The sequence below is a fragment of the Apteryx mantelli genome, chromosome 12 (assembly GCF_036417845.1).
Source record: "Apteryx mantelli isolate bAptMan1 chromosome 12, bAptMan1.hap1, whole genome shotgun sequence".
Classification (NCBI taxonomy): Eukaryota; Metazoa; Chordata; class Aves; order Apterygiformes; family Apterygidae; genus Apteryx; species Apteryx mantelli.
Window position 1 is genome coordinate 19244207 of NC_089989.1, and position 12675 is coordinate 19256881.

Sequence of the window (12675 nt, forward strand, 5' to 3'; positions counted from 1 at the left end):
TTTTTTTTTTTTTTAAAAAGGCATTATGGGCTGTAAATTGCTTGGCTGTGTTGCAGGTGAGCGACAGAGGGGATGAGTTGAATTTGCAAGTTGTGCGAGCTCCACATGGGGAAGAGGAGGGTTAATGCTTCCCGCTGCCCTTCTCTCCCCTCTGCGGCCGGGTCCCCTCTTGCCTGGGGACGCAGGTGGCTGCGGGCCGGCGGCAGACGCGCTCGGGGAAGGCAGCCTTGGTCAGCTAGGGCCGGCAATTGCACAGTCAAAAATCAGAGGCTTCCTCTAGGTCCTCTCCCAAAGCTCTTCTCCCCTCTCTGGTCCAAATGACACTAATTTAAATAAATTTAACAATATGAATAGCAAAGAGGTTGCAAGGCCTAACTCCACGGTGGATGATGGGGGTCCAGCCTTACCAGTTTCCCTGGCAGCTCTGGGTTTATACCAGCGCCGGTAAGGGACGGGCCGGTCCATGATACCCTCTGTTTATTGCGGCTCTTCTCCTCGGTGAAAGCAGAAGTAGCTGGGGAAAAATCAGCTCGTTGTTTATAGGCTTTGCTGGGTAACAACATTGCCGATGTTTTAATGAATTCCGAGGACGCTTTCTCTTGTTTTAACCATCCCTGCGTTGTTTTATTATGCCGCGCATCTTTGGCATTTGGTGAAGAGCCAGTGTAAATGTGAGAACTAGGCAGCTTGTTAGATAACATCTTTTTTTTTTTTTTTTCCTTCTTTAGAAGATTAAACTGAGACTGTTCTGTCTGATGCCAGAATGGATGTAACCAATCCTGTATCCTTTGCATGTAGGTCAGTCCGAGGGACAATCCCGCGCTGGATCCCATTATCCATGGGTTGAAGGGTGTCGTACATCATGGTAAGTAGCCGCGTAAACTTGCTGCTTTCTGGGAAGGGGAGAAGGGCTGGAATATTGTCCTTAAGGGATCGGGTCACCCCTGGAAGGACACGGTGAGCCCGTACATTCCTCATGCGCTGATGTTTAAGGGCGTTAAAGGTGTTATTTGATTGGTAAAGGTCAGAGTCATTTGTTACCTGAAAATGGGTTGGGGTTAACAGTAAACAATTTGTTTCTTTTCAGCCGGTGCTCCAGAATGCGTCAGTTATCCATCAAAACCTAGGACGATATATCATTCATATTAGCACTTCGAAGGCAGCGCGGATGCTTCGCTCCTGCTATCTGTCTTCTGCTTGCTCTAAAAATACTCCTCTCTGAAGTTTCTATTTGTTTATAAATTATTTGTCTTTCAAATTTAGGGAGCTGATAATGAAACAGAAAATTAACTATCTGTGAAAATTAATTAAACTATGCAGCAGATGAACATCTTTCTAATGCTGACATAAATATGATCATTCGGCTGTTCTGATGCATATAAACCTATTATCCTTGAACTTATAGCAGGTACTGAAATAAATATTAATATATTTTATATTTTTATAACCAGTTTTTAGTTGGGAATTTTCCTGAAGCCTTACCATGGGTAATGCATCATTAGCAATGACATCAAGATGCTCCGGTTCCAAAAGTACTCTTGTCAGGTTTTAATATAATGATTTGTAAAGTTTTAATAATCTCATTATAATTCAAAAGGCATCTGCTGGAATGGTGTTAGGTACTATAATAAATCTCCGTCCTATCTATAGTGCTATGATAAAACATCTTTGCACCTTTTCAGAGGATTGTCTTTAGACATTAGCTAGTGCTATAGAGCTTAACAAACATTTTTTTTCTCTTGACTGCAAACCTAAAACTAGTTGACAGTGTTAGAATAAAACAAATAGGATTTTGGATTAATTACTGTACTTTCAAAGCCATTTAACGTTGCAGCTGGGAGCACCAATAAATCCAATGAAAGTGAAAAATAGGGGTTAAATGATAGCATGCCATAAAGTCCTTCATTTAGAGAATTTTCTATAGGTTTTGCTGTTTATAAATTGCAGTGTTCTGCTGTGAAATAAAAACAACACACTGAGCTGAAAAGCTATGTTGTTTTCCACAAAAATAGATGTTATTATCCGGCTCCCACTGGGTAACAGAACAGGCTAGCAAAAATAAAGTGAGGACGAGCCGGGCTGCAAGAATTTTTCGGTGGTTGAGTAATTTGACACTGAAGTCAAGCGGCCGTTTAACTGGATCCAAATATTTTTTTAGGTTTGTTTTCTACCTGCCTTCTATTTCAAGACACTCTACCCCCTGCAAGGTCTATGGTGTCTTATCCAGCTCATCCTTTTTTTCTGCTCCCTTTCTTGCTCCTCTCTGCAGCAGCTGAAATAGCCGCTAGCGTGTAATCACCCCGGTGCCTAGTAAGATTATTCCGTTCCCCAAAATAATTGTTTGGGGAGGATGCGACACGGTCCCGAGGTTGTGATTCCCTGACCATATAATGATTAGTCCGTCTTGGAGCTGCCTACCCGCAGCGAAATCTGGGTGGATAAAAGGCGTTTATTTTTGTTTTGCTCACAATGCACAGAAGGCTACTAGTGTTTCAAGTAAAGGAAATGGCTTGATATATTTCAATAGCTTGTTTCCTTTTAAAAACATTAAGGAAGAAAAAGAGGAAAATCTTGCTTTCCTTCCTGTTTCAAAGGGCCTGATTAAAGGCCTTTTCTGCGGCTTTTTTTGGTGAGTTAAATAAGGGAATTTCCTCCTACAAAGCAGTTGTTCAAAGAAGCTGTTCCCTTTAACTTAAATATTGATGGAACACATCAGTGAAAAACTCTAAAGTTGTATCTCTTTTTTTAATGTTAGTATGTAGAATAATAGTAAAGACGTGAGCTTTTTTTCCAGACGCCCTCCTTTCTTTTCTTGATGTAATTTGCTTGCATCGTGTATGAGCACAGTTTTATGAATTTGTCCGAAAAGGCCCTTCCTGCCATCCGTTTGGCTGCGTTTGAGGGGGATGCCAAGGGAGCACGGACTTTTGGCTGAAATACAGTGGAAAAGTCTTGTGTCTTTTGGACAGTGTGGTCAGGAGGGAAGGAAGGGAGAGGAGCGTGTTGCACCAGGGTCAAGCAAGGGCCCAAGAAAAGAAGATGGAGAAGGGCAAAATGGAAACCTTAAGTCTCTCTGCATTTTGTGATATTTCCATGCCCACATTATCTGTAGATACTCATCGCAGTACAGAGGCACACACCTGTAATGTAAAAATCAAGAATACATAATGCTGAAATGGTCACCTTGCTTTTAAATTAGACCATGTTTGTATGTCCTCTGCTGGCTGGAGAGACCACCAGCCCCTGGGCTCCATTCCTCCTGTGCTCCTCATCCCAACATGCCTATTTAAGTAAGATTTCCTTGTTTTTTCTGTCTCTTTCCCTCCAGCCCGCAGAGTTTCCTTGCTTAGTTAATTCTCAGTTACATATAGGGATGGTGCTGATGAGTGGTGATGAGGTTTTTCCTTTTTCTTGTATAGTTTTCTATTTTTTCTCTGAAGTTCTCCTATTTTTTAAATACCCTTCCAGGGGTAAGTGAACAATTTAAATGTCAGAAAGACTTTCTGTGGCAGGGAAAGCAATTTTTGCTTGAGATTTCGTCAGGGATTTGAATTACTCACTAATTTGATGGAACATAAATAATTGTGCCCTTCACAGTGTCACCAGCTTAGTAACAATGATAGAGAAACATGCGCATAAAAATCAATACTGGCTTAGTCGCTACTCAGAATTCACTCTATTTCCTCATCTCCAGGACTAATTTTCTAGAATCTTAATGTCACATTAAGCTTAATTTTACAAGAACAACCATTTAAAGTTTCTTAGCTGAAAGGAAAAGCAGCGGTGTGCCAAACATCCTAACAACGTTGTGGAGCAACGATGACGCTTTCAGGTTTGCCCCACATCTTCCTGCCGAGCGGTACGTTCACATCGCACGTCAGTGGTCCCAAATGCCAGCGTCCACCCTTGCAGCGCATTGTAAAGGCGCCTTGTTGTGGTGCTGCAAATTGGCCTCTTCTGCCTCCGCTTTGGTGCCACCAAAGTGCAGTGAGGAGCTCAGCTCCCGAAGAAGCCGGTCCAGTCCTACAGGCATGGAGGAGGCTCCCAGGACCTCGGAAATAGTGTGTGCCCTTGCGGGAGCCTAAATACCAGGTTATGCCTTTTACAGCTGATTTGCATTCAAATGGCTACAGAAGCTTTTGTCCACCGTATTCTTCAGCAAGATCTCGGAGGAACACCTAGCAAAAGGGAGCTATTGCAGAGAAACACTGCTTTTTCCCACCTCCGCTGTCTTTGACTTGCCCTTTTTAGCACTGTTTTGTATGTAAGCCTCCTAGAGATGGTTTTCCCTTGGTCTTACTAGCTGCCTGAAAGGCATTAAAATGACAGTCCCCTTCCCTGAGGCCAGTCCTCTGAAATGACATTCTCTCCCCTGAAGGGGACACCTGGTGCTGGTGACTCTGCAGCACTTTCCCTCTCCCAAATGTGGGTGCATGTGTGCTCCCTTCAGTCCTGGTTTGCCATGCTGGCAAAAAATTATCAAAAGGAACAGCAGCGCGCACCAGCCCAGGCCCATGTGAAATGTTTTGCAGCGAAGGCAAGCCCTGGTTTGCTGCACTGTCCTGTTCTCTGCATCTGTCACCAGGAATCTCCACTGATCAGCAGAAAGTTATCAGTAAAGCACAAATAAATTACCACTGCAGAGAAGCCGCTATTAATGTCTCAAAAATGGGGCGCTCATTCCCTTTCTTGTCAAAACCGAGTACAGAAAATCAAAGTGCAGCCAGATCAAAAGCTTAGGTACAAAGTGAATCACTTGCATCTGTTGCTTGCTAACATGGGGTGGAGTGAGGGGAACAGAGGAACCTTTGCTTATTTAAAAAGGGAGTTTGGAAAATGTCTTGCCTTTTTTCTATGCCTTTGTATTATTAAAGGGCCATAACTTAAGCTCAGCATGGAGCAGAGAATGATCTTGGGTCTCCCTAGAGATGGGAGAGGCGTATCAGCAAATTGGTGGTGACCACCAGCGTGTCAGGGGCTGATGAGGAGACGGTGCCGAAATAAAGTGGGAAAAGAATTGCTCTAGCAGCAAAAAAGATAGAGAATAAATATGTTGCGCATCCCTACAGTTGTCCTAGGCAAAAAGGCAGTGAATAACCTGTTAAAATAAATCAGCACTAAAAAGGAAGCGATCCAGACAGTGTTAGTTACCCTGTGGATCTATCACACCAGAAGGCATAATAGCAAGAAAACACCATTAGCAGCATGACAGGTTTTTTCTTTTGTTTTTGACTTGAACCATAACACCACCTGACAAGCTGTTTGCTTCCTGCACCACATATCGAGGGGTTGTAGAGAAGAAAGGTGGTGGAAAAGGGGCGAGGGTGAGATGTACCATCGTGGGACCTTGTCTTTTAAAGTAAAACTTTGAAGAAGGCGAAAGCCCGGTTTGGATCAAGGAAGAGCATCAAAGGGAGAGCGGCACGATGTGTTAAGCCAAGAATGAAATGTGGAAGAGCATTTTCTTTTTTTCCTCGGGGATGATCTGGATATATTCTTTTGTTTTCTGCTCTGTTCTCATGTTCACAGGCAGAGTAGCAGTGCGAAAGGGGCCAGGACACGATCGCTGTGGAGCAAAAGGGAGGAGGCGGGAGGTGGGAAATGAAGATGCGAGCAGAGGTGATAAGTTCACACCTTTATATAGGGCAGCTCTGTGCATAGCTGCAGGGGGCCTGCGATGTTTAAAAGTATAAGTGATGGATGCGTCAGAAATCTCTGGTCCTTCACCTGTCTGTTCTGCAGAAAGCAGCGCTGGTCACGGCTAAGTACAGACCAGCAAGGTGACTATAATTAACAAATTGCACAGATAAACTTAAGTTAAACTAACAAAAAGACGATTGCAAAGGTGAGAACTCCAAAGTTAAGAAATGACTGAATTTAGGTTGCTCGTGAATGTGAGCAAAGCACCTTGGGGGAAGGAGCGGGGTGCTGCGCTGGTGGGTTTGGTGGCTGAGGGCTGAGAAGAGAGGGGTGGCGAGCTCTGCGAACCTGGAGCTGAGCACTGACCCGCCCGAGGGGACGTTAACGGCACGCGCTGCCCCGGTCGTATCTGCTGTGCTTCACCCTGCCCATCCTGTCGTCCCTACTTGTTCCAGGGATCTTCCTTCCCTCTGAACTCCTTGTCTCGATTGCTTTTTCCTACCGCTGGTGCCCCTTCTTTATTTCTTCAGCAGCTCCCCCCCGTTTCCTTGTCCCTCCAGCCTCCTCTCTGCACGTACCTCCGCCTCAGGCTAGATTTTACAAAACCCAGCACAGTCTCATCCCAGCCCAGAACGGCAGCAGCGTGCTGTGCCAAGCCCTGCATCACCACTATTTAAGCATTAAAGCCTCAGAAGTATTTTTTTTACTTCTTTATAAAGGGTTAAGCCCCCCTTCCTCCCCCACCCAAGCTGAACCTTTTTCCTCTTAAACTGTTTCAAGCGAGGGATGGAGAGAAATTAAGCTTGAGAGAGACACCTGGCATGCAAATTTTCAACTCAAATTTTTTTCTCTTGGGAGACTTGCCTTTTTTCTCTTTCCTCCTGTTCTTTGTACTGCTCACTGCTTGTCTCAGATTAAATTAGACTGCAGGCTCCCCACGTAAGGACTGTGTTGTTATCTCATTCCCTTCCTCCCCACCATGCAGTACTTTCTGTGTCCTTACAGCTCCTTACATTGCTCAGCTGAGGCTCTAGTCTTTAAAAAAAATAAATAAAGTGAGAATAATAATTACACAATAAATGACCTGAATTACACTGCATACAGAGGACTGTCAAAAACTGCTCTTCATGCTGGATTTACCCAGCAAGTACTCATTTGAACATCTTTTTAGTTAAAATAACATATAATATTTGTAATTGCATCTTTAAAATCACTACAGTGAATCTGCTTCCTCTCTGGTGTGCAGCCTGCTTTATCTGGGAAGGTCTGGCTCAGTGGGTGTGCGGCATGGTGTCCTTTTGATTATTTTTGCGTGTTTGTTTTTAAATGTTTGAATGCAGAAGCTTTAGAATGACTTGGCTCATTGTGGAAATGAAATTGGCAGTAACATTGTTTAACAAATCTGGGAGACTTTCAAAGCTCTTCATATATTGGTATTGCAGATTTCAGTTATTCAAAGTGTAGCTGGGTAGCGTTTCCACCTATCAGGCATTGCAGATACATTAATTTTGGAACTAAGCTCATTCTAAGATACTGTTTTCAATCCAGCCAAGTTCCTGTTTTCTTGCAGAAATGCATGATGAAAGTCCCAAAGCATTTCATGAGATATAAATGGACTTGGCATATAGCTATTTTCTTGTGATCTCTGATCCAAGTTTCTGGTAGATTTGAGAAGGGTTTTGATCACAGATAGTTGTGATGCTGTTTACCTACATATCTCAAGAACCTTCTTACCCCACAGTGGTTGGGATAAAATACAGTGCTATCTTTATCCAGCATGTTACCATAATTTATTTTTAGCAAATCTGTCCTTGAAGTTGAACATTCAACTGATGACTCTTGCAATAAAATACTTCTTGATATCAGGTTGCAAAAAATGCAGTAGTTGGTGGAGATCAGCTGTAAATACCTGTTTTAAGATCTGGTTTGTCCTCTGCTGGCAAAGCTATTGTGCACAATTCAATATTAGTTCACATCTTGTGGTGATGCCTTGACAAACTGTGTGTGAATAGGTCAGCTCTTTAAAACATGCCTACGATTGCTTTGACTTTAGGTTAGTTGTACAAAAAATGGCCCTTGGTCCCATGCACCTCTGCAAAATAGTAGGAGAATTATTGGCCCAAACAAAGAATATACTGACCATTATTATAAGGTAGCTGATGGTAAAGAAAGAACTGAAAAAATAAAGATTATTTCTTTGGGAGGCAAGTAGAATTTTGGAAGCTGTTGAAGCAGATACTTGTTCATCCAGTACTGTCTTAAGTTGTTTAGTCCTACATTTTTATGTTCTGTTTCTACGCCTCAGTTTGCAAAAGGGAGTTTGCATATGCCGTAGAAATATATCTTTTCTACAGTATTAGTCTAAAAATAGAGAATGAAATGCAAGTTTTCATACTGGCTTGCAGAAAAACATGGAACTAGAACATGCTGTTTGCTCGTGTGCTTTCCTTCCAAATTCCCCAGTAACCTTTCACTTTGCTGTTATAGAAGAAAGATCAAGCGATGGACATGAATGTTGCATCAGAAGGTCAAATACGTTACCAGCTGGCTATGTTAATTCTCTCTTTTGTGAATGTAAGAGTCAAAAATACCGTATTGTCCTTTTATGCTGTAGAACAGTCAGTAGTTTAAATGTCACATTCGTTGTCTTAATTGTCAACAATGAATCAGTGCTCCTCATTAATTTTGCCTTTGGAAATATTAGAGCGAACATTTTTTTAGAGGCCATGGTGCTTTAAAGAAAGAACCGCGTTTAGTCGATCAAACGGGCCGTGCTGCGTTGGGGCATTTCGGTGGACATTTCAGGTGCCTCTTTTCTGCTTTGCCTGAATGCGGTGGCCACAGAAACAGGTTTACTGTTGCTTTCTCAAAAGAACGCTTGCTGCTTGGAGGGCCTTTCGTTAGCCCCGGTCTCAGTGGCTCCGATTTCCTGATTGCTTGTTTTGCTTGGGCACACGTCCGTATTGTGGTACGGGGAAGGGAGCCGGACTAGGAGCAGCAGGAGGGACCGCTTAGATGTAGGGCGCTGGTGGGCAGTGCAGGAGGTAATAGCTGGCTCGCGGGGCGGCTTGGAGTATTCACTGAGGCGGTTCACAGATATCTGCAGGTGCACACACGTTTTCACTGGTGCATTTTATTGCTTTTTTTTATCTGCCAGTTGTCTTTGCAGGACCTGTCAGCAAAGTAGCGTCTTGTTATTTGTTTTAATTCTCCCGACACGGCGGATTGCGTAGTTCCCGGCGTTGGCCAGGCGCTGTTTCTCCCTGCTCTTCACCCTGCTCAGTCTGTTCCCGGTCTCCTGGACACAACCCAGTGCAGTGCCAAGCATGAGAACGAGAAATGGGAGCTGGCTGTAGAAGGCAGGGGGAAAGGTTGGATGCTTTTTGCCAACCTTGTTCTTTCCCATATAATAGGAGTTATATATCTAAATACACATACATATGTGTATATACATATATACATATGTGTATATACACATATATGTCTAGCATATTCAGTGAATGCTGTTGCCTGTTTTGCAAATGGTTCGTACAGATTTACCAAGAATAATAAGCTATTTTGACTTAAGATCAAATTTTTTAAAGTAACTACATGACTTTAAAGTCCCTTTTTCAGAAGCGGCTCAGGCTCTTAGGAGCACAACCTCATTGCATTTACTGTTTCTATATGATCTTGAAGGATATGGGAGGTAGACTTCTGAATTTCTAAGTCACTTTTTCTTTAAGCTTCACGTAAAGAACTGTTTGACACTTCAGTTTCTGAAACTCTGCACCATGCATCTAGATGGAAATGATACAAATGAATGAACTGTTTGCAGAAGTATTAGCTTATTAAAGCATAATTAATTGATTATCATCTATTTTAATAGTCATTTTAATCCAATTACATGTATTTTTTATTTTAATCTTTGAAATTCATTAATGAAAACCTACAGCGTTGCTTGTAGCCATGAAAAATTAGATAGGGTACACCCTGCCCTACTTAAACTGTGTATTAGCAAAGCTACTTTTTCCTCAAGAAATATTCTCTTTCAAAGCCAACTATGACTTTCCAAATGCTTAGGAAAAAAACCTCCCTAATTGATAACCAAAATTTAATCATAGTCGGATACTTCCAGTTTGCATTCAGATAAGGTATTTCTCTGTCTAAATAAGCTTCCCTTGGTTGATTATTCATATTGTAGTTCAAAATGTTTAAAAATGAAAGACAGAGTTGGATGAAATGTAGACTACTTAATACAGTGTGTATTTAATATAAAAGTCATGCATTATTCATTTTTGCAATTTGAATAACTTTGAATTTAGCATCCCTGTTCTTCATCTTTTCCTTTGATGAACAATTAATTATTAAAATATAATATTGTCAGCATATGGCACAAAAATCCTTGAAAGTATAAAATGAGCTTTGCTTTCCTGTCATCCTTTGATAAAGGGATACTCCATACTCCAGGTTTTTCATGGAATGGGTTTGTCCAGCATCTTAAGTGTTTTCGTAGTTCTAAGTAAAAGGTTATAGTAGTTAAAAATAGTTTAATTGTTAATTAGAACTGAAGCATTATGTTTTAAATATCCCAATTAGCATGGATATAAGGAGAAAGCTCTTTTAAAAATGTGCATATGTCTCCCATCAATTCCATTTATAGTCATTGGCTGTTAATGAGAACAGGTATATTTGCAAGTTCAAATACCCTTTCAGATTCATAACAATATAGTGTGCATGATTTCCGTATATAAAGGGAAAGTTTCTTAAATAGAAAAGTTATGTCGTTTTGTTGTGAAGAGGTATATGTGCAGAATTTCAAAATCAAGCCCCGTAACTGAGTTTGCAGTTTTTCTAACCAATTTTTCCTGTATAAAAATGAGCCAATTGGTTTTAAACAGGAAATCAAATTAAATACGACCTTTTGCTGTGATTATGACTTCTTGATTAGAATCTCTTTGAACTTTGGCGAATCATGTATTTTACCATTTAATGTATAAGCACAGGATTTTTTTACCAAATGTGTGTTATGGAAAGGAAAAAATATGTTTTATTTTTTGTTTCCTTCGTTATTGAGGGTGGAAAGCAGTTGATACCTGCTTGCATTAGGCAGAAAGAAATCATTAATGAAGAGACGGCAGTGTTCTGTTACAATATATACTTCGACTTTAATAGAATTATTCATGTTTTGGAAAAACTACAGCTACGAGCGCATTGCCCACTGCTGGCATTACGCAGAAGGACAGATGATGTCTGAAGTGCATCCTACATTTGCACCTTGCAGCAGCAGGAAGAAAATGCCCATGATTAGCAGAGTCCTGCTCAGAGGTATAGGCAAAGCTCCTGGTTTGGTCGAGACTTCTAGAAACCTGTGGGATGCCGGGAAGGTGAATTCTGCAGACTTCGCCCTTTTCCTCTCCCTCCCGCCTTGGCCGGGGCGCGTGTCCGTCACCAGCCGCCCTGCTTCTCTCTCCGGCTGCGGGGGAGCTGACTTGCTTAGCAGCTCGGATGAGACGGAGGGAGAAGCCTTCCTGCTACCCTAAATTTTGCGTGAGGCACGAAGAGTATAGAAAGCGAGGAATGGAGATGTGCGGGAGAGCCTCGCTGGTCAGCGCGCCCGCGGGCAGGGAGCACCTCGGCACAAGGCGAGAAGGAGCTACCGCCGCCTGGGAGCCAACATAAATTGCAGAGGATAAACGCTTGGGGATGGCAGGGAAATCGTTTTGCCTGCAGCTCTTCCCTCCTTTCATTTATTTATTTATCTTCACAGAGTTAAATATTACCAGCTTGTCACTGTTACTTGAAGCTAAATGCTGCCAGTGCTCGGCTTTGCATTTCAGGTTGGCCAAGAGGACAGAGTTCCTCCCCAAAAAGGTTGGACCCAAGCAAGGACCTTCTTGCTGGCGCCTCTTGGACTGGAGAGAGGAGGCAGCGGGCTTTACCGAGGGGACGGCTGCAATTCCTGGTGCCCTCGGTCGGCGGCAGCGAGCGGCGCCCAGCTCCATCCCGCGGGAACTCGGCGAACGCCCGCTGCCGTCAAGCTGAAGAACCATCTCCTGAGCGCTGAAACCGCTCAAAGCGCTGTTACTGCCGCGCCAGTGCAAACCGGTGGGATAAGGAGGGCGTTTCGCACCTGTACGCTTTCTCAGTAGCAACCTACACGTGGGGTATAGGACCGACTAGCGTCCTGGCTGCTCTTTTAATATTCACCGTAGCGCCTCGTACAGAGCCTTCCTGATAGGGTGTCTTCATATATCCTTATATATATACATACATACGATAAAATATGTTGTTGCCATTACACGTTGTTAGGCTGCCTATCAATGTGAAGTCTGTTTTAAAGACACGTTTTGGGGGAAAAAAAAACAAGTGTAATTTTGCTTGTCAATCTTCCCCGCAGAGAAGGAGACCTTTCTGGATCCCTTTGTGCTGAGAGACCTGCTGCCGACGTCGCTGGGGAGTTACTACCGCTACGCGGGCTCCCTGACGACCCCCCCCTGCAGCGAGATCGTCGAGTGGATAGTTTTCCGGAAGCCCGTCCCCATTTCTTACCATCAGGTGCGTTTTTTTTGTTAGCGAGGGTCGTCTCGTGATTTGCCCTCTTAAGGCGGCGTTCTCGAAAACCGACGCCGTAATGTTGAGAGCGAAAATGTTTCTGTTGACAAAAAAGGAAGTGTTGGTGGGTTTTTTTTCTTAAGTAATATTGTTTCTGAACGCGAGCCATCAGTCTTAAGAAGACAGTACAACATGAAACCCTGTTTCCTTTCAGTGATTTATTTGGTATTGTTTAAGATTAAATTAAGCTGTGGTATAAATATTTGCATGGAGTTCCTTTTTATTCTTTTGAATTGAAACTTTCTTTTGAAAGTAAAGTAAGTGATTTCAGTTCTGCTCAGATTTAGTAATTTGAACTAATTACATTAGAAAAGATGTGTTTCCATTAATTCTCCACGCTTAACTGTTTTTGTAACACAGCAAAGCTGCCATTATGTGCTTAGAGAGCTGGTGCACAAATCTTTAAAATTAGCACGTAACAGCTTTTAATGCAAATAGAGA

At 42.6% G+C, this 12675-nt stretch overlaps 1 protein-coding gene across 3 annotated transcripts in view; it reads left to right on the forward strand.

The window, feature by feature from the left end:
- PTPRG (protein tyrosine phosphatase receptor type G) overlaps positions 1 to 12675 on the forward strand; it is a 412828-nt gene that overhangs the window by 298211 nt on the left and 101942 nt on the right. For all 3 annotated transcript variants that reach the window (XM_067303422.1, XM_067303421.1, XM_067303423.1), the window contains 2 exons: positions 799 to 865; positions 12020 to 12177. In XM_067303422.1, coding sequence (XP_067159523.1) covers positions 799 to 865; positions 12020 to 12177 — 225 coding nt within the window. The remainder of the gene's footprint in view (positions 1 to 798; positions 866 to 12019; positions 12178 to 12675) is intronic.